This window comes from Polyodon spathula, chromosome 12 (assembly GCF_017654505.1).
Source record: "Polyodon spathula isolate WHYD16114869_AA chromosome 12, ASM1765450v1, whole genome shotgun sequence".
In the NCBI taxonomy this organism is placed as follows: Eukaryota; Metazoa; Chordata; class Actinopteri; order Acipenseriformes; family Polyodontidae; genus Polyodon; species Polyodon spathula.
Window position 1 is genome coordinate 18,797,270 of NC_054545.1, and position 24,914 is coordinate 18,822,183.

Consider the following 24,914-nt stretch of genomic DNA (forward strand, 5'->3'; position numbering starts at 1 on the left):
GGTGTTGTCCGACCACACCAACACGTGCTTGTCTAGAAGCGCTGGCAAGAAGTGCCGGAGGGCGAAGTCCACTGCTCTGAGTTCCAGAACATTGATGTGGGCTGACCTCCAGGGTCCTGACCACACTCCGTGGGTCCCTGAGCCGTTCCAGACTGCTCCCCAACCTTGGTTGGAAGCGTCGGTCGTAATCACTTCCCTCCGGAAGATGGGACCCAGACGAACGCCCTGGCGGATGTTTGCCAGAACTTCCCACCAGCGTAGTGCTTCCCAGCAGGTTCGGGATACCGTCAACCTGCTGTGTTTGTCTCTCTGCGGATGTAACGTGAAGGCATTGAACCAGGCCTGTAGAGGTCTCTAGTGTAATAAGCCCAAGGGAAGGGCTTGTGAGGCGGCAGCCATCAGCCCCAGCATCCGCTGACACAGCTCCATGCTGATTGTTTCTCTCAACTTGAACAGGGAGAGACACCGTTCCAGCGAGGCAACTCTTTGTGTCGACAGGGTTGCTTCCATGGACACAGAGTCCAGATGCAGCCCCACGAACTTGGTCTGTTGGCTTGGCACGAGGCAGCTCTTCTTTGAATTGACCTTCAGACCCAGCTGCTGAAGATGGTTCGTAACCACCGTGTGCTGTTCCAGTTGCTCCTTTGACTGCGCGCAGACGAGGCAATCGTCCAGATAGTTCAGCAGTTGGACACCTTGAGCCTGCAAAGGGGCTAAAATGGCGTCCATACATTTTGAAAAGGTTTGAGGAGCTAGAGACAGACCGAATGGGAGGACACAAAACTCGTACACCCTGCTCTGGAATGCGAAACGCAGATACATCCTGTGACCTGGGCAGATGGGAACGTGAAAGTACGCATCTGTCAGGTCCACGGTGGTAAACCTGTCTCCGTGTCGGACTGACTGGATGATGTGCCTGTGCGATAACCGCCGTAGGTATCTGTTCAGTACTCGCAGATCTAAAATAGGGCGGAACCCGCCGTCCTTTTTGGGCACTAGGAAGTATTTGGAATAGAAGCCCTGGTCGATCAGAGCAGGGTCTACTTGTTGAATGGCACGCTTCCTGAGCAGTGCCTGTATCTCCGCATTCAGAGCTGAGGACTGAACCGAGTCCTTCACTGCAGTTACGACCACCCCCCTGAAGGGGGGAGGCTTTAACCAGAACTGAAGGGTGTACCCGGTGGAAATGGTCTTGTGCACCCAGATGTCGTTGGCACACTGTTGCCAGAACTGGAGCTGTGGAACAGTGTAGGGGTGGGCTAATAGCTGCCTGGGTGTCTCTGGGCTGCTTTGGCTGCTCACCTCACGAGGGGCCTGGCCGGAGCCACGAGGAATTGACCTGCCACCTCCTCTAGGGCGCCATTCTACGTGCCGCGGTTTTGTAACCCCAAGTCGCACTGATAGACCTGCGGGGGAGGTCTTACCATCCCGTGGTTGTGCCTGCTGCTGTGGCGGTGCCTTGCGCCAGGGCTGTCCCTGGGGCCACTTCGGCTGGAATCGTTTGCTTGGCCACATCTTGGCAATTTGCTGCGACGCCTCTCATGCCTTGACGGAGCGTTGTAGCATCTCCTCTACTGCCGGACCAAACGTGTGTCCGGGAGTGATTGGGGCGTCCAGCAAGGGGGCCTTGTCAGGCTCCTGCACTCTCGCCTGTGAGAGCCAGAGCTGTCTTCTGGCCACCACCATTGAAGCAATGCTCCTGTCCTGAGCCCGCACGTTGAGCTGGGCTAACCTTACCAGCTGGCTGACCGTGTCTAGCTCGCTTCTAAGGGCTGCAGAAGGGCACTCCGGAAGGTCTCTAATTAGTGCCCCCTGGTAGACTGTCAGTAGACTGGCTACGTTAGACAGTCTGACTGCCTCCGTGGCCGCAGAATACCCTTTCTTTAGGTCCTGCACTGTTTATTAGGACACGCTGGGTCCTTAGTAAGCCCAGACAGTGTCGGCGTTTTCACCAACGCGGCGAACGCAGCGTCCAGCGGTGGAAAGGACGCTAGGCCAGCTGGGAGCATCCTGGACTGACGTGACTGGGCCGAAGGCGACTCAAACAGAGATCGCCGTGGAAGCTCTGTCTGGGGCCAATCAATACCCAAGTGGCCGGTTGCTCTGTCAACCACAGACCACATAGGGTCGTCAGTGTCCATCGGCTCGAACTCAGCGTCCTAGTCCGAGTGGTGGGAGGCTACCTCAGCCTCTACACTGTCCCCTTCCAGGATGTCAGAAGCATTTCTGGAGACGGCATCTATATCCCAGTCCTGTTGCGGCTGTATCGGAAGGGGAACATCCGATAGAGGTTGGTTGATAGAGCCACTGGTTGGCTGGAGACGGGTCCAGTGGTCTGCTCTGGGGCTTGAGGCACTGCAGTAGCCAGAGACATAAGCAGGGACTGCTGTCCCATCATGACCTCCATGAACTGAGTCATCTTGGAGGTTAATTCCACCACCTCAGACTTGTCTGAGCGCCGCCTGTCTCGACGAGGGGAACGAGAGCGCCCCCTACGACGAGGCGACCTGGAGCGTGACCTAGACTCCCAACGAGGGCGTGCCCTAGAAGGGGAGGGGCAGCTTCTCAAGCCTAAGCTTTGTGAGTACAATCAGTACGAGCTCTAGTACCTACCGCTACCGATGCTGAAGACAAAAGAGGAAGAGAGTCTCTGTGCGCTGCGTATAGTAAGCTCCCAGGGGGGCTGGCTTACACGGCAGCTCGAGCAGAGGCCTATCGGCAGCTTTGCTATAAAGCTCAGCAAATTCCCTACTGCCTGACGGCAATGTCCCGTACGTTAATGGTTTTTTTCGAATTGAAAGGGAACAAAGTTTCATTAAATTTGTGCAAAGCTATTTAAAACTGAACAAGAATTAAAAATAAAATGTCTTTGAAAACACCTGGGTGTTAAATGACAGGAATTTTGAAGTTTTGCTGTTAAACATATCTTATCTGTCCCTTTTCTATAGAGGAAAAGACAGCCCTAGACACTTGAGGTACCTCCCTATCAGCCATGTACTAAAGGCCTGCCTAGAGCTTTCCAATGACTCTTAAACAAGCAAAGTACAGGCAACTACATGTCGTCAACTAATCAGTATGGTTGCTTTTTTTAAAACAAAAAAAAAATATATATATATATATATATATATATTTTTCACATCAAAAATGGTGACGCAATTACGGATAACAATTCTACGTTTGATATAAAAAAATAATCTTGTGGATTGTTCATATCACAAATCCTATTCTCGATATCTCCAACAAAACATTACGGATATCAGAAATTAAACATTAAAACGGTTTGCCATAAATACATGGATAAGAAGTTCTACATAAGATGGATAAAAAAAACAAGCTATTCAATTTTTAAATAAAGAAATCATTTTATTCAAATATTTGGTTTAGAAAGACATGATTAACAAGATACAAGAAGTCCAATATGAACTAGAGAGGAATCACAAATGCATTGTTCAGCATTCATTGAAAGAAGCAGAAACAGCATCAACATCAGGGTTCAAGGCAGCTTATGCAACCCCCAGCCTGCATCACACCATGCAGGGAGAGCATGTCAACAACCACACTGGAAACAGGCTGGGTTCCAAGGTAACAGAAGGGACAGTAGCCAATGGCCAAAGGATTGTGCAAGGGTAGCCACTAGTAACAGAACAGGTGGAAACAGCTTGGATGTCTCAGTAAAGCCTAGACATGGCTTGGACTGCTGTGGAATGCAAGTCTTCATCCCCACCCCTGGTACAGCGCAGGCAAGGCACCCTCACCTCACCAGAAACAGGCTTGGAAGGCACTCGTATTGAATTGCATTAGGAAAACGTTCCACTTTCTTTCCTAGTACAGCCCAGCAGCAATTCTTGCTGGAGAGATGGTTTTTTAAGCAGCATTTTCTGCTGGCAGCAAGCGACATCTGCAGTGGACTGCCCCTGCACTGAGAAACAGGAATACCTCCCAAGTAATAGTGGAAACTATATGTTAGGTAATAATTCCCATCTTATTGTAAAGAGCACACCTATTGATGAAATCTAAATGCTATGTACAGGTAGCTTTGGGTGGGGCATGTCTACATGTTTGGTACTGCAATTGAACAGCTGAACCAGATCACTGGTATCTGCAGGAGGTGAGTTTTTGTGCAATTCTGGGTCAGGCGGTTTCTTGAAGTTCTCCCCTTGCATTTCAGAAACTCCACCACAATGCATCTCCACTGGCTCCATTGTCAGTTCTAATATAGCGATCCCAGTCTCCACTGGCACCCCCTGCTGTTTAGTCACTGTTCTGCAGCAGCACGCCCTGGTATTGCTCCTGCTGAAGTCTGCAGGCTGCCCTGTTGATTTGTTCCATGAAGTCCTATTAGAAAAATAAACAATTATGTAAGGAACATAACATGTAAAAAAATCTCCATAGATGTGTAACTGTCCAACACTGTCAAACATAAAGAATGTCATTAACAAGTTAGCTAACAATAAGTTGAGCTAATGAATGTCCACAGCAAGCTTCATCAAAACTGGATAAATCAAGCAAATGAAAAGTGTCTCAAATATTTAGCACATTCTTCACGTCTCTGTCTCAAGAAGGGACCGTGTATGGTTCAGGGGTAGAACGTGGGCTGAGCCCCGGTCTCGGTGCACTCACTGTATACGGTTCAGGGGTGGAGCGTGGGCTGAGCCCCGGTCTCAGTGCACTCACTGTATACGGTTCAGGGGTAGAAGTGGGCTGAGCCCCGGTCTCGGTGCACTCACTGTGTACGGTTCAGGGGTGGAGCGTGGGCTGAGCCCCGGTCTCGGTGCACTCACTGTGTACGGTTCAGGGGTAGAGCGTGGGCTGAGCCCCGGTCTCGGTGCACTCACTGTGTACGGTTCAGGGGTAGAGCGTGGGCTGAGCCCCGGTCTCGGTGCACTCACTGTGTACGGTTCAGGGGTAGAGCGTGGGCTGAGCCCCGGTCTCGGTGCACTCACTGCGGACGGTTCAGGGGTAGAGCGTGGGCTGAGCCCCGGTCTCGGTGCACTCACTGTGTACGGTTCAGGGGTAGAGCGTGGGCTGAGCCCCGGTCTCGGTGCACTCACTGCGGACGGTTCAGGGGTAGAGCGTGGGCTGAGCCCCGGTCTCGGTGCACTCACTGCGGACGGTTCAGGGGTAGAGCGTGGGCTGAGCCCCGGTCTCGGTGCACTCACTGTGTACGGTTCAGGGGTAGAGCGTGGGCTGAGCCCCGGTCTCGGTGCACTCACTGTGTACGGTTCAGGGGTAGAGCGTGGGCTGAGCCCCGGTCTCGGTGCACTCACTGTGTACGGTTCAGGGGTAGAGCGTGGGCTGTCCTGGTCTCGGTGCACTCACTGTGTATGGTTCAGGGGTACAGCGTGGGCTGAGCCCCGGTCTCGGTGCACTCACCGTGGGCCAGGACAGTGCAGACAGGTTTTTCCAGCTGCTCTGCACCTCCTCTGCCCCCAGCAGTCCTCTTCCTTGCAGCTCGCTGACAAGAAACAGGAACTCCTCCCACTGCAGGCAAAGGCACGATCACAGCGCAATTAAACATACAGCACCCTGTATCATGGAGGGCAATATGTGGCCTCCCACCCATGCCAGGTGTTCACTACCACTGAGCAGGTACAAAGTATGACAACTGTGGGCAATCAAAACTATAATCTTGCTAGACAATACAGACTCCTAGCCGAGAACAAAACGCAGGAGGGCAAATAAATGGTCAGTCTACCGTAAGTCACATGGTTCAGCTCCTTTGCCCAACATTGCCTCGCTCTTTCCCACGTCATTTTTAGATAGTTAACTAGACAGCCCTATAGTAAGCTCCTTTCACACTGGCACTCCTACCTGGGTCCGAACCCGGGTTACAATCCCGCGGACTACGACACCACATACCTGGGTCGTACCTGGGTTTACCCGAGTCCCAGCGACCCACCTCAAGATGAGGGTTGACACGCTTTGTCCCGGGTTGAGCGGGACAAAATATATGATGGCCACTTGTGAGCTGACACAATAACAAATAGCCACACCTGCACTTCCGCAAGGAACATTTCTCTTTAGCCATATTTTTGTTGATTAAGCCAGATTAAAGCAGGGATGTATAAACATTTGCTCTAATCAACATTTGGGCCGATGGTTCAATCCTGAGAAGCTTGGATGGAAGCATCTGTAACAAGCTGCTTCCGGGGCATTGACACGCGGCATCGTGTACTTGTGTCTGTCACCCAGGTCAACCCTGCTTTATCAAAAGCAGTGTGAAATCGCGTACCTGACCCGCATGTCACCAGGTCCTGACTCGGGTAGAGCATGCCAGTGTGAAAGGGGCTGTACATTCACCATTTTCTTAATGGCTTTGCAACAAAACAGTAAACCTGTCATCCTTATAACCAAGAGAGCAGTAACCTGTTCAGTTTTTAAAAATGGCTTCAGAATATTCAAAGAGGTATGACCCAGTTACCATAATCATGCATACAGCATCTCCACCATGCATTCTGTATTACTGCAGGTCAGCTTCAGTCACAACAGGCAGGACAGCAGATCTTAGACTCTGTTAGATGGTAGATGCTTGGTTTACAGTGGAGTCCCCCTCTACAATAATATTGCATACTTGGAGTGTGGCCACTTCCAACTTGAACCACACCCAGTAGGAAACTAATTAACTCTGATTGAGATGGATCTGCTTTACTTTGATTTCATTAACCCTTTGCGGCCCATTTATTCAGCGCCTGTCTCGCACATCAGGTCTAATTTATTCTCACACAAGCTGTTTATTTTACACAAGCGCGGTTTAAAAGTAATTTTATTCACAGTAAAACAGGTTTAAAAGACACTGCATATCAACAGGACACTCAATACTGCATCTCCAGCCCGCTCCACTCCTTGTTCGCTGTATTAATCACATATCTCTTCATAGCAGTGCATGCTGATAAATCGTCTCCTGATCACTCCACAATAACGCTATCCAAGTCATTATTTTATTAATATAACACCTCAAGAAGCTCGGCAAAGTGATTTTCTTTCAGCTCTGGATGTGGAAGCAGTTATCTTGTTTGTGTATGTCTGTGTTGTGTCTGTGATATTCTATGAGCGCTGGATGTGGAAGCAGCTGTCTTGTTTGTTTATGTCCGTGTTGTGTCTGTGGTGAAGGGACTATGCGTATTGCTCAGATCTGCCTCCATTTTTTTTTTCAGTTTCTGTCTGTCTCTCTCGGCCATTGAAAGCTTTTCTTTGCTTTTTCTGGAGAAAAAACCACTAGGGACCCGTGCTTGACGCCTTTTTGATGATGTTGGACAGGGTCCGACATAGAACTGCAAAGGCTTAAACATTCTTTTCCCTGGAGATGCTGAAGAGTAGCTCCTGTGTGCAGCAATGTAGAGATGCAGTTTAGGCGATGGTAGGCATACCTGTGTGTGTCCAGACTCCAGGACGGAAGCCAGCTGTTTGTCAGTGAAGAGCAGCTGCAGAGGGACGGGAGTGCGGAAGACGTGTGTCCACAGTCCCAGGAGCTGATTCAGCAGGGTGCGGACCGGACTCCCCCCGACACTGCTCTCCTCCGCAGGGAGCTCAGGTTGACCGAGAGGCAGCTGGCCTGACACTGCAGAAACACAAGAGCAACACACACACCCACACCCTGTGTAAAATGAACTGATCAACTTTGAATATTAATTATATATTAAATTTATATAACAGGTTTGTTTTAGCAAAAAATATATATATATATATATATATATATATATATATATATATATATATATATATATATATATATATATATATATATACACACACACACACACAGAGCTCTGGAAAAAATTGAGACCACTGCAAAATTATCAGTTTCTCTGGTTTTACTATTTATAGGTATGTGTTTGGGTAAAATGAACATTTTTGTTTTATTCTATAAACTACTGACAACATTTCTCCCAAATTCCAAATAAAAATATTGTCATTTAGAGCATTTATTTGCAGAAAATGACAACTGGTCAAAATAACAAAAAAGATGCAGTGTTGTCAGACCTCAAATAATGCAAAGAAAATAAGTTCAGATTCATTTTTAAACAACACAATACTAATGTTTTAACTTAGGAAGAGTTCAGAAATCAATATTTGGTGGAATAACCCTGATTTTGAATCACAGCTTTCATGCGTCTTGGCATGCTCTCCACCAGTCTTTCACATTGATGTTGGGTGACTTTATGCCACTCCTGGCACAAAAATTCAAGCAGCTTGGCTTTGTTTGATGGCTTGTGACCATCCATCTTCCTCTTGATCACATTCCAGAGGTTTTCAATGGGGTTCTATATATAATGAGCTGTCAATCAATTATTATTATTACTTATTTTCTTTAAATTTAGTAGTCACCAATTAATTTGAATCTGCTTTTCTTCCAATTTGACATATCCAATTGTACTTTAAGCTCAGCTTACCGCAACAAGCCCTGCGCTGACTCGGGAGTGGCGAAGCATGTGCCGTCAGCCGACCGCTTTCTTTCCCCCACTCTGCAGGCCCGCCATGCAGCCAACCCAGAGCTTCAATGTCGGAGGACAATGCAGCTCTGGGCAGCTTACAGGCAAGCCGGCAGGTGCCCGGCCAGACCACAGGAGTCGCCGGTGCACGGTCATCAGAGGACACTCTGGCCGACCTAAGCACCCCCCTGGGCGGCGCTCAGCCAATTATGCACCACCTCCTGGTAGCTCCCGCCCACGGCTTCTCAAACTCGGTTCTGGGGACCCCCTATGGCTGCTGGTTTTCGTTCCGCCCGAGCTCTCAATTACTGACCTAGACCCTTAATTGAACTGACAATTTGCTTAATTAGACCTTTTTACTTGTTTTCAGCTCTTGGAACAGTTGCATATTTCACGTTAGCTATAAAATTTGATAAGGAACTTGAACTGCAATTGTTTTAAGAGCTGGAAACAAGTAAAAAGGTCTAATTAAGCAGGTAGTGACAGAGAAAATGAACCTTGGTTACAAATTTCCCCCCTGACCTGTGAGGGCGCTGTAGAAAAGGAACAGCATGCCCTGGACTGGATGGTCTGACAATTCATTCCCAGGGTTAGACGGAAGTAGGCCATCTAGAAAGGGGGCGGAGCCACAGTATACTAAGTCATCGCCCCAGAAGGGAAGCGATGTGGCGATCACAGATTGGAGAAAGCGATTCCACTCGTTAACCAAGAGGGCATGACGGACGGCATGATTACGGACATACTAGAAAGGACAGTGAAAGTGCTGTGAGAGTCTAATACTGTTCTTGTTTGTTATTGTTAGACAGCTAACATGGTGTTGTCGCTGGACATCACTGCACTGCTGCGCACTAAATAAATTGTATTTCACCACTTGCACGTTAGCACTCACTCGACTTGTTATCGTGTTGTGTTTTGTGTGTGTATCTACTGTGTTTATTGTTTTGGGATTAAACCCCTGGGTTATACTGTGCAGTACACATTGTTGTGTACTACCATTCATTACTATTTACAGTTGTCAAGTGACTTTGGGAATATAAATAAACACCATTGCACTTGGAATATCGTTGTCTGTCTTTCATCAATCACCACATCACTCCTACACCTGAGCACTGCTTACAAACTATTTTGAAAAGTTGGGTAATAGTTTAGAATATGTAATTATTAAAATGGTACTCGTTCAACCTTTTCTCTTATTATACTCAAGTAGTTCATTTCTATTGAGTTTGTCAACTCAGTAATTCTCTCTCAATAATCTGTTCTTTATATCCTCTAAGATTTATTTTCAATTCCCCTCACTCTTTTTTATTGGCATTTTCATCAGAACAGATCATCTTTACACCCAGTCCTTTAGGACTGGCTCTTACTTTGAATCGGACATGCAGATGATATATTTAGGTACGGATGCATATCAGTAGGTTTTGAGTAAAGATCTGTTTGAATAGATCCTTGATCAAGTTTAACCAATGTATCTAAGAATTAAATTTCAGATTGTGTCCACCGTAGACCCACTGAAATGTTATCTGGACATTAAAACTGGAAAAGAGATTATTCTCCATGTGTCCATATTCCAAACATGCCCTCTACAGATCTTGTATATTCTAATGGTTTATTTTGAGCCTATCGCTGTGCCATTCTGCTTGTAACTTATTTCCAAAAGTAATCTATTTTCTTGATCAGTTATTATTTCTTCTGCTGGTATTATTTACTTATTTTTTCTGTTATCCAGTGCTTCTTTACATGCTTCTAAAGTTTCATTCCAAGGAACACTGGTGTAGAGATTTTGCATTCATGCAAAATAAATTCCTAATCTCTGTACATTTAGTCTTTATTCAAATAATCCTTTTCTTACATGGAACCAAAGTTTCTGTTCCTTCATATTTTTCCGTGTAGCTTTCTTTACAGAAAGAAAGATGTTACACATCTTCTAAACCCTAATCCTCACATTCATTTCGGAAGCTACAGATCACCAAGCCTCAAACAGGAAATAAAAAAAAAAAAAAGTACAGGTTTAATGGTCAGTTTGGTGTGAAGCAAGAATACGCTAACTCAAAACAAACAAACCTACTACATATTAGCACCGAGGACTTCCCAAAGTTATAAATAGATCAAAGCACAGACTCGTATGCCTTCGAAACTCCACGCACTCCGCCCTGGTCGACATCAACAAGTTCACTCACCCAACACACAAGCCAGTCCGACGGAGCATCTGGCCAACATTTGCTCTGGAACTGGAAAAATGAACTGGGGGAAGGAGAAAAGCAATGGGTGTTTAAGTGCCAGCTTCATTGTGGACTTCTACAAGGGCACCTCACGATTTACTAGCTTGATTAAGAGTTTCAGTGAGAAAAACCAACTCGGGTGACTCAAAAGTGAAATAGGTTTGTGGTTTCTACCTAGCCCGTGTATATTGACAAAAATAAAAAGCATAGCATTTTAAGTTTAGACAGCAAGAAAATAAAGTTGTTTATGTCACATATTTGATTTGCTGTACATATACTACATTACATTTTTGGGCTGTATCCCTTTAGCTTTCTGGCATTTTTCATAGATCACTGCTAAAAAAAACATCTGACACTATCACAACTGCTGTGTATCAATGCTGCAGCAGTTCAAGTGCTAGTTATACAGTGCAGTGTAGCAGAGCACTCCACCAGCCTGGGTGTAACTACCTTCCTGCAGCACAGCGTCTCCCCCAGTCTTTGCAGAAGGTCCTGGAGCTGCTGGAAACCGACCCTCTCCTCCTGGGACCGAGGCCCCAGCGTCACACTCAGCACCTCCTGAAACACACAGAGCAGCTCCTGCTCAGCACACAAGAACAGCTCTGTACAGCACACAAGATGTTGGCAATGTTTGTAGCCAGTCAGAAAAGACATCACAATAAGCCCTCCATTAGAGTGCTGTTACTGTTATATGATGCATATGATGGATGCTCCATTACTGTGGATCAGCTTTGTACATTTGTGTGTTACAGAAACATTTAAACTCATGTTAACACCCCTAGTCACAGTAGTAGAAACAGCACATGTCCACTGTGTGTATGACTAAGCTGCTAACCTTGATCTCAATGATGAGGTCGGAGGGCAGTGTGGCTTTGTGCTCACAGTCAGGGGGGCAGCTGGCCCCCCTCTTCTCCAGGCTGCTCGCTGTGGGTTCACGGTGCTCTCTCGGGGTCTCCCCCTCGGACAAGGCACTGACAGGAGGCGACGGCAGGGATTTCATCATCCGGTCGAAGGCCGTCTTCAACTCCCGCTTAATCAGGGCTAGCAAGACAGACATCCGCCAATCAAGGTCCAAAAACTTGTCTAAAAACAGTACAGCTGTAGCCAAAAGTTTAGCATCACCCTACAGAATTAACAAATGTTGCTTCATAAAGTTTCATGTAACCTGCAGAATAATGTTACGTCAACAAATTACACACCTCTTTACAGTTGTCCACATACTTAATAAAAAACTGAAAAACGTGACATTTCGAAATCTAACAAGAAATAATGTAGTAGTATTATGACGGCCGGTAGACTCTGACAATACAATTTTGATTATATGATGTTAAATAAGACATCTAAAATTATGTTTATATAGTTTTGTTTTAAATTCTCTCTCAATTCTAAAATTCTAGGTGAACACTTCCTGGGTAAATTTCACCTGCTTTGACAGGAAGCAGCAACAGACGGCAAGGCAAGCAATCTGATAACTTGGTGTAGTACCAGATCTGTTTTAAATTGAAAATGCATGTTTGTTATAACATGCGTTCCTCGAAACTGCCCATGAGACATGTGCAGCTTGTGGAATTCTTTTGTCAGCTACAATTACTTTAACCCTTTGCGGTCCAGTTGGACCAGGTCCGACATTACGATTTTCACTTTCCAGTCCAATGTTGGACCCTGTCTGACGTCATCGAAAAGACAAAGCACAGGTCTCTGGTCGTTTTCTCTCCGGAAAAAGCAGAGAAAAACATTCAATGGCCGAGTGAGACTGATAGGAGCCAAATGATAGGAGCCCTAGTCGCTGTGCCATACAGAGTTAAGCAGACATAAACAAAGGAGGAAGCTGCTTCCGCATCCAGCGCTCAAAGAATATCACAGACATTTGCAGAGCTTTTTAAGATGTTATAGTAATAAAATAATGACTTGGATCGCATTAGGTGGACTTTGGTGATAAAACGAGTGATCAGGAGAGGATTTATCAGTATGTACGTCTATAAAGAGATACGTGAAAAATACAGCGAACAAGGGGTGGGGCTTGGCTGGAGATGCAGTAGTGATGTCGCTTAGCATTACAATGCCCTTTAAACCGGTTTTACATGGAAAAAAATATTTTAAGCAGCGTGTGTAAAATAAACAGCGCGTGTGAAAATAAATTGGACCTGACGTGCCTGACAGGCGCTGAATAAATGGACTGCAAAGGGTTAAACCCCCAGTTCGAGTGGGCTCTCACCTGCGATATTAGCAGAGAGCCAGGTGCACGCCTTGTCGGTGGCTAACCTGACTGCAATGTCCTCCGCTGTGCTCAGAACCTGCAGAACAAGCACACTCATGTGACTGCCAGGAAGCCAATGAGGATTAAGTTCTGACCAGGGGTCGAAGTGCTTAGAAAGGCTTAAAGAAATACCAAATAACTTTGTTGAAGATTATTACAGATTATTGTAACCAGAATAATGGAGACTCGCCAAAACTACCCACAGCCAGCAATTACACTTCTGACTAAGACAGAAGTAATAGTACATCTGTGATCATTAGAAAAGTAACTAAACTCTAGAGTTGTTTAACCTTCTCAAAACATTTCCAGGCAAGCTGCTGTTCATTGAAAAGCTTGGCTACCCTTCAGCAGTTTATAGATGCTGCAAACCCCTGTCGGGTAAATATGGAAAGTTGACCCTGAAGAAGAACGGCTTCTTGATTTATAAGCAGCTCTTTTTATACAAAACACAAGTACATTAAAAAGTTAAGAATAATGTTTTAGTCCATAGGATTTTTCACTAAAAAAAAAATAAAAAAAATAGCATTGTGTGCACCTGGTCAACCAGTTTTCTATTCATGAAAACACCATGGCAACATGTTTAGGAATGTTTGTTGAACTGACAGAAGAAAAAAAGGATTGGTAAGATTTTTAAAATGCCTTACTGCTGCAGAGGTCTCTTCAGGAAGCAAAATCCTGACAGCTTCAGGGCTCTTCACACTGCAAAACCTGGAGCAAGCAAAGAAAACAGGGTGTGAGGAAGAGATGGGAGCTCTGCCTTCTTACACATTCTAGTTTTTGTAAATGCTCTTAATTAGATGTCAAAATATTTCATAACCCCCCCCCCCCCCAACATACTGCTGACAATTTTGCTATTTTAAGTCTCACATCGGAGGTAAATCAACTAGAAACTTTTCAACTTTTACTAGGGAAGGTTTGCCAGGAGAATGTTTTTTTCTTCTAAGCATCGCAGTGTATCCAGATCATGCTCCCTCCTGCAACAATGCTGGTGTTCCGATTGAAATGAGTAGTTTACTGATAGAACAGAAAACCAGCATTGTTGCTGGAGGGTGCATGATCTGGTTGATTTATGACCCATTATGTTTAATAATATAGCGGTGCAATAAGGACACTACGGGACACAGCCCTCCCCCACTTCTCAGCAATATTGGTATTGTCTGCCAGCACAAGCCTGAGTTGGTACTGTGTTACTGTAGATATGAAAGACATTTTCACTACTCTCAGAAGGCAGTCAATGGTGTGCATTGGCACTGGCAAACCCTTGTCACCGACAAAGGGCTAAATGCTAGTTATAAAAAAATGCTATTTTATTATATTAATTAAAAAAAAAAAAAAAACACAGCAGTGGCGCACAGGCTCAGTACTGCAGGGTGGTATTGGACGCAGCAGGTGCTTACTCTCTGGCTCTGCTGAGTGCTTGCCTGCCCCTCTCACACAGCTGGGTGCACACGGTGTCAAAGAGCCTGGCCACGCTCGCCTTCTCATCCCTCAGCTTTCCTCGCAGCTGAGCCTCTCCGGACTGCACCAGCTCCGAGACCAGCGTGGCTCTGCATAGAGAGGAGAGATGCACTGTTACTGGTCTGGTCTGCTGCACTGAACAATGCCCAACTCTTTCTGACAGCATCATCAACATGCTCTTTTTTGCTTCATGTTCCTTAAACTAATGTTGGCACATTTCTCTTTCAACACATCCAGTCTTATTTTCCACCCTCTAATTAACTAACTAACTATAGACACACACACACACCTTGAGGGTTTTAATTGATTAAAATCACACCTACAGGCTTTGATAAATTAGTGTGGTATCAAAAATAAGGTTCACGAAAAACAAAATTATGAAAAATATTGGAGGGCACTTATGAGATGGTATACCCAATATTTCACAATATCTCAGAATGAAGAAAAAAATACTGCAACTTGCAACGTTTGCTCATCGGGGCTTTCCTTTCATGGCAGTACTACAAGTTTATTGTATCATCTTGGTGGGAACAAAGTTGATTTTTCTTTTTATTGAACGTATTTCTTTGAAACTATCAGAAAATGAATATTGAAAAACTTGTTTGTCTTTAGAGACCAAGTTAACAATTTTTGTTTTGAGACCACAAAATAAAAAAAAACTATGAACATAATTTTGATATTTTATTTAAAATCATGTCAATCAAAGAAACTACAAAACGATATTGCGAAGTCTGCCGCAAGCCAGAATAGTAGTGCAGGATTACAAAATGTCACATTTTTCAATTTCTGTCAGTTTTTTATTAAGTATCTGGGAGAAATACAAATAGGTATATAACTGAATCAAGGGCATTTCCTAAATCAACTGTAAAAGGTAAAACATATTAAATATATCCAATTGAACAAATAATTGGATCCATTATGTTAATTGAGAGCTTACGTTGTAATGAAACCCAGAAGACCTTGCGACCCTGGATGGCTGGAGTGTGACACCCCTGTTCTAGGGTAATGCAAAACTTTTGGCCATAGCTGTATGTACTGTATATTAAACATTAGTTGGCATTATACAACATTTGCAATGAATAATATAAAAACTACATTCAAAATTAATTAACAGTTTTTGTTACCGTCGTAATACAGATTTATAATGGAGCTGATGTAGCTTTACGAGAGTGATGGTGTGTGCCACAGTGCTTGCAGGGACAGCGGAGGAGTTATGGTAAACAGGGCGTTATTCTGGCAGCTTTAAACTTGCAACAATATCAGGTACTGTATATCCGGGACACAAGAATAAATGTTACCTAAATTGGTTTCACAAACATCGGTCTGGAAGGGGCTTTCTTTCACTGATCGGCTGGCTACAATAGCAATATTTTGCATTACTTACAATACAATTTCGTATCACTAGGAAACAGGTTAACAGATCAGACGATTAATCTATCAATAGACAATGACAAAATTAAAATCTCTCTCTGTTCTACCATAAAATAAAATGTGCTTACTGTTACTGTGTGTGTGTGCATTAGATTGTAATTTCCATGCTAGATTGAGGCTCCCGTCTCTTCTGTGGCGTTACATGTACAAAGTCAGTGTTGCGTGTTTATTTGCAGCGCCAATACAAAATCACTCTCTCTCTCTTGTAAAGAAAATAATAATAATAATATGGACATCCTGCCGATATAAAGCAGCTCCTCACATAGCTATACTGTCACTATTAGCATATCAATGTAGCTCGAAGGTAAAACTAAAAACAAAGTGAACAGGCCTGTCAATTGTACAGAGTGCAAAAGGTGTCCAGACTAGAGAAGAATTTATTAAATCAGATACAAATGAATTGTATACTGGTGTAAAAACAAAAACAAAACAAATTTGTGCGAGACTGCGACTTGAACTTCACAGCACAGACCTGAGAGTCTCAGTCTTCCAGGAAGCTGAGAGACAGAGGAGTAGGTCACAGGGCTGCGTTACTCACTTGATGTGTTTGACAGAATTTGACCCGACTCTCTCTGCTACGAACTCCACGGTACGGCGCAGTGACGGGGGTTGGTTGTGAAAGAACGCCTGCTCCAACTCCGCCTGGCAGCCACCCAGAGAAGCAGAGGAGAACAAGATCAGCAGAATAATCCACTACAGCCTTGTGCCACACATCAAGACACAGTCTCAAAACATGTGGTCTATACTGCCGATTAGGGATTAAAACAAGGCGACAGATAAAAAGATGATATTTTACTGGACAAAATCTGTTCTGGAAAATCGCATAACACAGCTGTGTATCAAATATTAAAAGTATGCATCACGCAGAAACCTAGTATAAAACAGCAAATACCAATGTGACAAATAGTTGAGGTAAAAACAGTCAAATAGTTTGAACAGTCACTCATTTATTTTTTTTAATAAATCCTGTATTTGATAATGCTGGGCTCTTTGTGAACGTACGGTTTTGATACACTATCCTGTTCATACACTTTTAAACTGCTGGGAATTATTTTTACATTTTTTAAAATGTCATTGTTATGTTAACCCTCTCAAAGCTGGATTTAGAATGCTATGCTGGAATCCTGAGCTGTGTTTGAATACACCTGTTTTTAAGAGTCATAAGTCATTCAGATTCTATTTAAAATCAACCATTTATCATTTAAAAGCTTAGAACTTGAAGAATATTATTTTCAAAACGGTTTACAGAATTCACAACATGGCAAAATGTAAAAAGGTACAAAATTGGCAGAAAAAAAGTTTAAAAAAAGAAGTTTCCCCATAACACTTTATCCTCCTCCTCTCCCATGCCAGTGTTCCAGGTCCCATTGCTGGTGCAGCAGATACAGGAATGTCACACAAGAGATACAGGAGTGATCTGTAGCCATATGAAGACACTTTTTCCAGTAACTATTTACATAATTCAGAACATGATGGAATATAAAAAAGGCCCAGAAATTACAAAGAGATTACAAACATATTTCAATAACTATTGATGTATTATGGTCCATAAACAGAATGAACTTTGACTTCTTGAGGTCTAAAGTAAATAACACAATAAAAAAAATCTAACAACAAATGTTGGAAAACATGGATTGAGAATTGATTAGGGGTTTGCTACGCATGTGGACTAGCAGAGCTATACTGGTGTTCTTTTCTGAAAAGAGACTAATATTGCAGATAGCAGACTGTTTGGTTCAAATTGCATGTACTGCTAACCACTGATAGAGACGATGCGTCTACAAACTGCCCAACAATGACTGCAAGCTAATGAGATAACAATGCTGTGGACTAGAAGGGAACAGGCTCTAGACTTCAGAGAGATCAAAAGAGATAATCCCACTGGCATCAAAGGGGGTCGCAAGGAGATAACAAAAGGCAGATGTATGGACCTTTTGTCTCCAGGAGTGTGAAGAATGCACTGAGTTCAGAGGTTGTCACACTAGACCACACACACAGACACACACACATTAACACTCACACAATAAATTAAATTACCTTGACCATTGGTTAATGTCAGAGAAAGGGGAGGTGGACCATCTATACAGAAGGGTATTTAATGTCACGCAAACATTGTAATTTTGAGTATTCTGTTTGTCCTGTACCTGGGACCAGACTCCCTGCATATTTCAATAAACCTGGCAACTGACTGAAGAAAAGGACTCTGTGCATTTTCTTGAATCTACTTACTCACCATCTATTTTTTAAAGTACATTCAAAAAACAAATACACACACACACACACACACACACACACACACACACAACACACATATATTATATATACTTTATATAGATATATATATATATATTATAAATATATTAGTGTTTTTTTTTTTTTTTTTTTTTAAATACATTGTATTTAGTAAATAAATACAGAAAATAGTGAATAGTAATAGATCCTCCCCACCACTGGAGTAATCACTCCCAGTCTGAAAACCAACTTCACTGCAGCCTGTGCGATCTCTTATTCCTCACAAAATGAGCTCTGTCTGCTTTCACTCCTTCCCTTCAGTCCACATGGCTGTTTTAAGCCTATCAGTACACACAGATGGCACTTCAGGGTCATTTTAAGTGATACAATGGATACACAAACCAGGCAGCGCTGTGAAACAACGGACTCGGCCCCGAGGTAAGTGTTCCAGGGCCCAAAATATTCGGGCTCGGCCTTAAAAGGGTTAATTGTTTGCAACCACAGCTGCGCTTTTGTCCATCTAAAACCACACGCTTCACAACACCTTTCCGTTTCTATTCAAAACAGACAGAAACACAAACTGACAGCTGTGACCTAATTATTGTGATGCAACCACGAAACAGAATGAAGGCATGATTGTCAGGACATCTGCAATTACTTGTGGTTAGCTGACTACCGCTTTCATGTGGCAGTACATAGGATTAGTACAAGCCACATGTGCGGCTGTGCGGTACCTGTAGTTTCTGTTGGGATATTGGGGCGGGAGACTCCAGTGGCTCTGCGGCGGTTGGTGTTATTTTGCGGATCAAGCCCCCGTTCTTCGCTGCACTTCCTGCTACAAACGCAGCTAGCAGTTTGCGGAACTCGCCTGATAGGGAGGGAGGGTTTGGAGGTTAGTTGTCTACTGAATCCCTGCTGGATAACAGAAGTATATTGTAATTCATACCAGAAACCAGAACACACTTCTGTACAGAAACATGTGCGTCACTTATTTCAGGCGTCAATGATGCACTGGTTTCCTTTGCAAAATATTTGACAGTCATTTATAAAAAGTTATATTGATTGCAATTAAATGAACGAATACAAAACGAACAAAATCATTTTTCCCCACTGAATACGTTTCAAGCTGCGTTTGTTTGAATACTCATCCCAGCACTATTTCAACATGATTAGAGAATACCCAAGCGGGTGAGCCATGCAGTGATCAAGAGCTCATGAGAACCCACTGATACAAATTGGGGGCATACTTATTATCTATTGGAAAAAAAAAAGCCATCTGGAAAATAACTTGGACAGTGTTTAAAGAGCTTTATTTTCTTGATTGTCTTTTTAAAGATGGCCTGTCATAAGGAAAACACAATGAATTGTAATAAAACACAACAACAGGTACCACCATATTCACAAGCCCATCAGAGCTCTGCAACTGTACGATCCTTCCTGCAAAAGGGTTTGTATGGGGTTCATACTTACTAAGATATGGGCAACAGATGTAAAGCAACTGCTGGTCCACCAGGGGGAGACAATCCTAAGAACAACATGAACATCACATTACAGCACTCAGTCACCCTGATCTACATCAACACAGAATACCTACACTATGCGACTTACCTTCTTACGAGTGCTGGTGAGCTAGAGATTTGCCCTTCCCTATGCCAAGTGCTTTACTGTAATGGTATTTGATCTTGGCCACTCATCAGACCTTGCTCTCTCTCTCCTCAACTGGCAGGCCTTGTCCAATACAATGGGGCTGCACAGGCACCGGTGCCTGGGATCAACATCCACGTTGCTGTACACTGACTGGCTGAAACTGTACAGAATTGCTTGAGCAGCAACAGGTGTGTCCAGTGATGACAGATTCTGCCATTTGGGCTACTGGAGCACATCTGCCGCTTGTCCAAATAGTCACTGAGATCCTTGTTTTCCCATTATTGTTGCTGAATAGTTGCACAACACTCACATGGCTTTTATACAGCTGGTGGATCACATCTCACATGACCACAAACTTGCATACAATTTTTTGGTCGTATGATGCATTGTATCTTTAAACTCCGATATCACTTGTGAGGGAACATAGTCTGCCTCAATATTACCCACAAATACTTACCAGTCCTTGAGTGGGAGCTGGTGTTTCAATGACATCAGTTTCATCTCTGAAATCCCCACTAAAGAACAGATCCTCAGGAACAGTTGGGACCTGGAATATAGAAAAGCAGTCAGGAAGGTTTAATATGGTGCTCAACCATACCTTCCAATATGAAATCATAAAATACAAATTAACTGAGAGATGTCAGTAGTGTACTATAAAAATATTTCTCTGCTGTGTCCTGTACAGCAAGTATAAGAACATCTCTCTGCTCTGCGTCCTGTACAGTGCGTATAAGAACATCTCTCTCCTCTGTGTCCTGTACAGCGAGTACAAGAACATCTCTCTGCTGTGTCATGTACAGCGAGTATAAGAACCTCCTTCTGCTCTGTTCAATATTCATTACATTTTTGTAAGATTATTCAAACATATAAAACCCCAGCTGGTCCCAGCAGTACAGGATGCAACATCAAATGGAAAAGGATAGATCCTTTCTATGTGACTTGAAAGAAAAGTGAATGCAACACCATTAATTAATTTGGAAAATAAAATGGCTATAAAATCCTAGAAAATTTTCCCCCAGTTCCTCAATACCACTTGTACAGTGTCCTTACCTGGAAGAGCCAGCCCAGCACAGCAACAACCAGCAGCTGGTTCAGGAAGCTCCCCGCTCTGTCCCTCCCCAGCAAGGTGCGCCTGGAACACAACCAACAAACCGAGACTCAAAGACCTTGTGTGAAAAACTCAAATAAAAAGGATGTACACATTTCAATCATTCTCTCACCTACAACTGTGGCCAAAAGCTTAGCAACACCTAGAATTTTAGGATTGAGATATGACAAAAAAACAAAACTATCATGAACATAATTTAGATATTGTACTGAAATCAAAAGAAAGTACAACATGATAAATCGCAAGTCTACCGGAAGCCTTAATAGTAATAGTACAGTATTCCATGATAGATTTCGAAATGTCACATTTTTCAATGTCTGTCAGTTTTTCATAAGTACGTGGAAAACTACCAAGCCGGATGTAATTTAATATGTTAACATTATTCAGCCGGTTTCATTTGACTTTATGAAGCAAAATTGGTTAATTATATAGAGTGATGCAAAACTTTTGGGCAGAGCTGTACAGTTCATTTCATTCATGTTATCTGGTTTCCAATTCTAGTTTTGTTTGTTTCCTTGAAAGTTTAAAAAAAAATTCAGCTCATTATGGTTCACAGTAATATTTTTTCTACTACAGACCATGACAAGATGCTTCTAGTTACAGTAGTTCCCCAGAGAAGGATTTTCTGTGTGCATGTGACACTATAGCTAAGAGGGGAAAACAAATTTGATAAATTCCTTCAACACCTGTGCAAGCTTCCTTGTAATAAAAAATGTGACTAATTAAATCTCGTTAACTGTAGGGATGATATGATTGTAAAATTTCTACACTTTCACAATACAGCTATAATGATAGTAGCAGTTGTTTGTTTTGTTTGTTTTTGTTTGTTTTTTTAACTACTTTACCGGAATGTTCTGTTTCTCGCATTGACCCTTTGAGAAGTCTGAGTCACTTACTATGTTTAAATTTACATTTTTACAACTTAACACATTGCTTTAAGTGTTTAGATTGCAATATTACTGCATCACAAAGTAAAGTCATTGATAGGAGAGAGGGGAGAACTCAGCCTCACTACAGCAGAATAGGAGCTGGGGGGTGTGGGGAGAGGGGAGGGAAGGACTCAGCCTCACTATACAGTACACTAAGAGCTGGAGGGTGTGGGGACAGGTGAGCAGGGAGCAAGTCATGTCACCTGTACAGCTGCAGCAGAAGTGTGAAGACCCTCCTGTAGTGCAGTAGGTACGGGGCAGTGTGATCCACCATGGAGAGAAACTCGACCAGCCAGGGAACCGTGAGCACCGTGCGCTGCTTCACCATGGACTGCCTCAGCACCTCACAAACATCAAGCACTGGAGCACTCTGCACATGAGGACAAGAGACACGCTTACACCATACACTAGGGAGCTTTACAATAGTCATTCACACAGATCTGAACTAACTATACAGCAGGCAGTGAGCTGCAGTGCTCCCGGATCGTGTCTGTGGGAGGCAGTGAGTTGCAGTGAGTGTCAGTGCTCCCAGATTGTGTCTGTAGTAGAGAGTGTTGCAGTGAGTGTCAATGCTCCCAGATTGTGTCTGTAGTAGAGCGTGTTGCAGTGAGTGTCAGCGCTCCCTGAATTGTGTCTGTAGTAGAGCGTGTTGCAGTGAGTGTCAGTGCTCTCTGATCATGTCTGGGAGGCAGCAAGTGTGAGTGCTCCAGGATCGTGTCTGTGGGAGGCAATGAGTGTCAGTGCTGCCTGATCATGTCGGGGAGGCAGTGAGTGTCAGTGCTCCCTGATCATGTCTGTGGGAGCCAGTGAACTGCAGCGAGTGTCAGTGCTCCCTGATCATGTCTGTGGAAGGCAGCGAGTTGCAGCGAGTGTCAGTGCTCCCTGATCGTGTCTGTGGGAGGCTGTGAATTGCAGTGAGTATCAGTGCTCCCAAATCATATCTGTGGGAAGCAGTGAATTGCAGCGAGTGTCAGTTCTCCATGATCATGTCTGTGGGAGGCGGCAAGCTACAGTGAGTGTCAGTGCTCCCGGATCATGTCTGGGAGGCAGTATCAGTGCTCCCTGATCATGGCTGTGGGAGGCAGTGAATTGCAGTGAGTGTCAGTGCTCCCTGATCGTGTCTGGGGGAGGCAGCAAGTTGCTGCTTGCAGTGACAGAGCTGTACCTTGTTGCGGACCCCGATGGCTGCCTCCTGCACACCCCTGGCTGGTGGCTCCCTGGTCTGGTACGGCAGGAAGACGATGAAACCCAGGAACTTGGCAAGGAGGCGAGCCGTCATCAGCACTGAGCAGAATCGCTGCTTCTCACCCTGCAAGAGAATCAACAGCCTCGTCAGCTCACACTCACCCATTTAGAGAAAGAGTTTTAACGACGGCACTTAATAAAGAAAACCCATACGATTGGCTGGATTCTCAGTTTTGCTATGGGTGGTGGCATCAAATTAAAGATATATCCTCACTGCCAACAACCCTCCTTTTACTACAACAGATGGTCCGAGAGACCTGTATTATGTCACATCATCATAGAATTCCTGCTTTGGAAGCAATGGGATTCATATATATATTATTCCAATGTTTCATGCGAGTGCTGTTTACAAATATGTCATATGATTGTGCATTTCATTTTAAAATAACCAAGCATGCTGAAGCCATCCCCGTACATTCCTAGTATTAATGAATGTGTGATTTGCAAAATTTGCAATGTTGCCTATTGCTATATTGTACCAACAACTCAAAACTGCCTGACTACAGGAGATATAAAGGGGGAGCACTCGCCCCTTCACCTGTTCCATTCTACCCTCCCCTCACCCCCCTCCTCCATGTTCCCTTTCCACAACTCTCTCTCCTGTTGCTCCACGTCGCTCCATGTCCCTCCTCCTCCCTCCTCCCCACCTCACCTGCTGCTCCACATCACCCTCACCCTCCTCCTTGCTGCTGCCAGGCCCCAGGATACAAATGGAGTCAAGCTCCAGGATCTGCTGGCACAGGCTGTCCATCAGGTGCTGGTTCAGCTGGTAGCTGCAGAAAAAAAAAATAATAATAAAATACTCTGAACACACTAAATAACTATGCCGTCACTCCCTCCTTGGACACTATTTTTTTAAATTTTATCTAGATAACCACAATAGCTGCAGTTAGTTTTATAGCTTTAATTCATCTGTGTAGTATCCTAAGATACAGCCCTACCTATATGGAACTGGGGAGGGAAAATGAACATTTCACAAAGAAGGTGAAAAATAGAGTTGCATTCAGGTAACACCAGCTGATAATGCAAGTTTTGATAATCATTTTTCAGTACAAGAACTGATCAAACTAATGAATCGATAATCACGATAATAGATTATTGTTCCAACCAAGGCCTGTTGTTTCTTTTGTCCTGGAGGATGCTGCAATACTGGTGGTTGTCCTCACCTGCCAGCTGCCAGGAGGAAATCCCGGAAGAATTCCTGATGCCCTGGGAAGGAGGGTGGGGGGCATGGTCCCATAATGCTCTGGGGCTGGATGAAGCGCTCCTGCAGTCTCTTTAGACGGCTCAGGTTGTCCGCTCCCAGCATGCCGAGTACATCCAGGTCAGGCGCCTCTCCACCCATTTCCTTGCACATCTACAGAGCAGGAAACATCAGAGACATACAATGACATTCAGAGCAGTGAGAACAGGGGGTCCAACGCTACATCTTACCTCTCATGAACATCACAACACTGTGCCTTACCTCTCATGAGCATCACAACACTGCACCTTACCTCTCATGAGCATCACAACACTGTGTCTTACCTCTCAATATCACAACACTGCGTCTTGCCTCTCATGATCGCAACACTGCGTCTTGCCTCTCATGATCGCAACACTGTCTTAATCCTCATTAACATTACAACACTACGTCTTACCTCATGAACATCACAGCGCTGCGTCTTACCTCTCATGATCACAACACTGCGCCTTACCTCTCATGAGCATCACAACACTGCACCTTACCTCATTAACATCACAACACAGCGTCTTACCTCATGAACATCACAACGCTGCGTCTTACCTCTCATGACCACAACACTGCATCTTACCTTTCATTAACATCACAACACTGCGACTTACCACTCAATGATCGCAACATGATCGCAACACTGTGTCTTACCTCTCATGAATGTCACAACACTGCGTCTTTCCTCTCAATATCACAACACTGCGTCTTACCACTCAATAACATCA

At 44.1% G+C, this 24,914-nt stretch overlaps 1 protein-coding gene across 3 annotated transcripts in view; it reads right to left on the reverse strand.

The window, feature by feature from the left end:
- Positions 1 to 3,358: 3,358 nt before the first annotated feature.
- Positions 3,359 to 24,914, reverse strand: part of cdan1 (codanin 1) — a 46,266-nt gene continuing 24,710 nt past the window's right edge. For 2 of the 3 annotated variants that reach the window (XM_041266168.1, XM_041266165.1), the window contains exons 11-28: positions 24,122 to 24,312; positions 23,608 to 23,728; positions 22,876 to 23,019; positions 21,914 to 22,080; positions 20,724 to 20,805; positions 20,131 to 20,220; positions 19,497 to 19,551; positions 18,761 to 18,894; positions 16,333 to 16,436; positions 14,303 to 14,452; positions 13,550 to 13,613; positions 12,864 to 12,942; positions 11,484 to 11,689; positions 11,099 to 11,206; positions 10,607 to 10,670; positions 7,368 to 7,558; positions 5,374 to 5,481; positions 3,359 to 4,335 (exon numbers count right to left, since the gene is read on the reverse strand). In XM_041266168.1, the coding sequence (XP_041122102.1) occupies positions 4,252 to 4,335; positions 5,374 to 5,481; positions 7,368 to 7,558; positions 10,607 to 10,670; positions 11,099 to 11,206; positions 11,484 to 11,689; positions 12,864 to 12,942; positions 13,550 to 13,613; positions 14,303 to 14,452; positions 16,333 to 16,436; positions 18,761 to 18,894; positions 19,497 to 19,551; positions 20,131 to 20,220; positions 20,724 to 20,805; positions 21,914 to 22,080; positions 22,876 to 23,019; positions 23,608 to 23,728; positions 24,122 to 24,312 (2,142 nt within the window). In that variant the 3' untranslated portion in view covers positions 3,359 to 4,251. The remainder of the gene's footprint in view (positions 4,336 to 5,373; positions 5,482 to 7,367; positions 7,559 to 10,606; positions 10,671 to 11,098; positions 11,207 to 11,483; positions 11,690 to 12,863; positions 12,943 to 13,549; positions 13,614 to 14,302; positions 14,453 to 16,332; positions 16,437 to 18,760; positions 18,895 to 19,496; positions 19,552 to 20,130; positions 20,221 to 20,723; positions 20,806 to 21,913; positions 22,081 to 22,875; positions 23,020 to 23,607; positions 23,729 to 24,121; positions 24,313 to 24,914) is intronic. The other variant, XM_041266169.1, reaches the window with a different exon arrangement.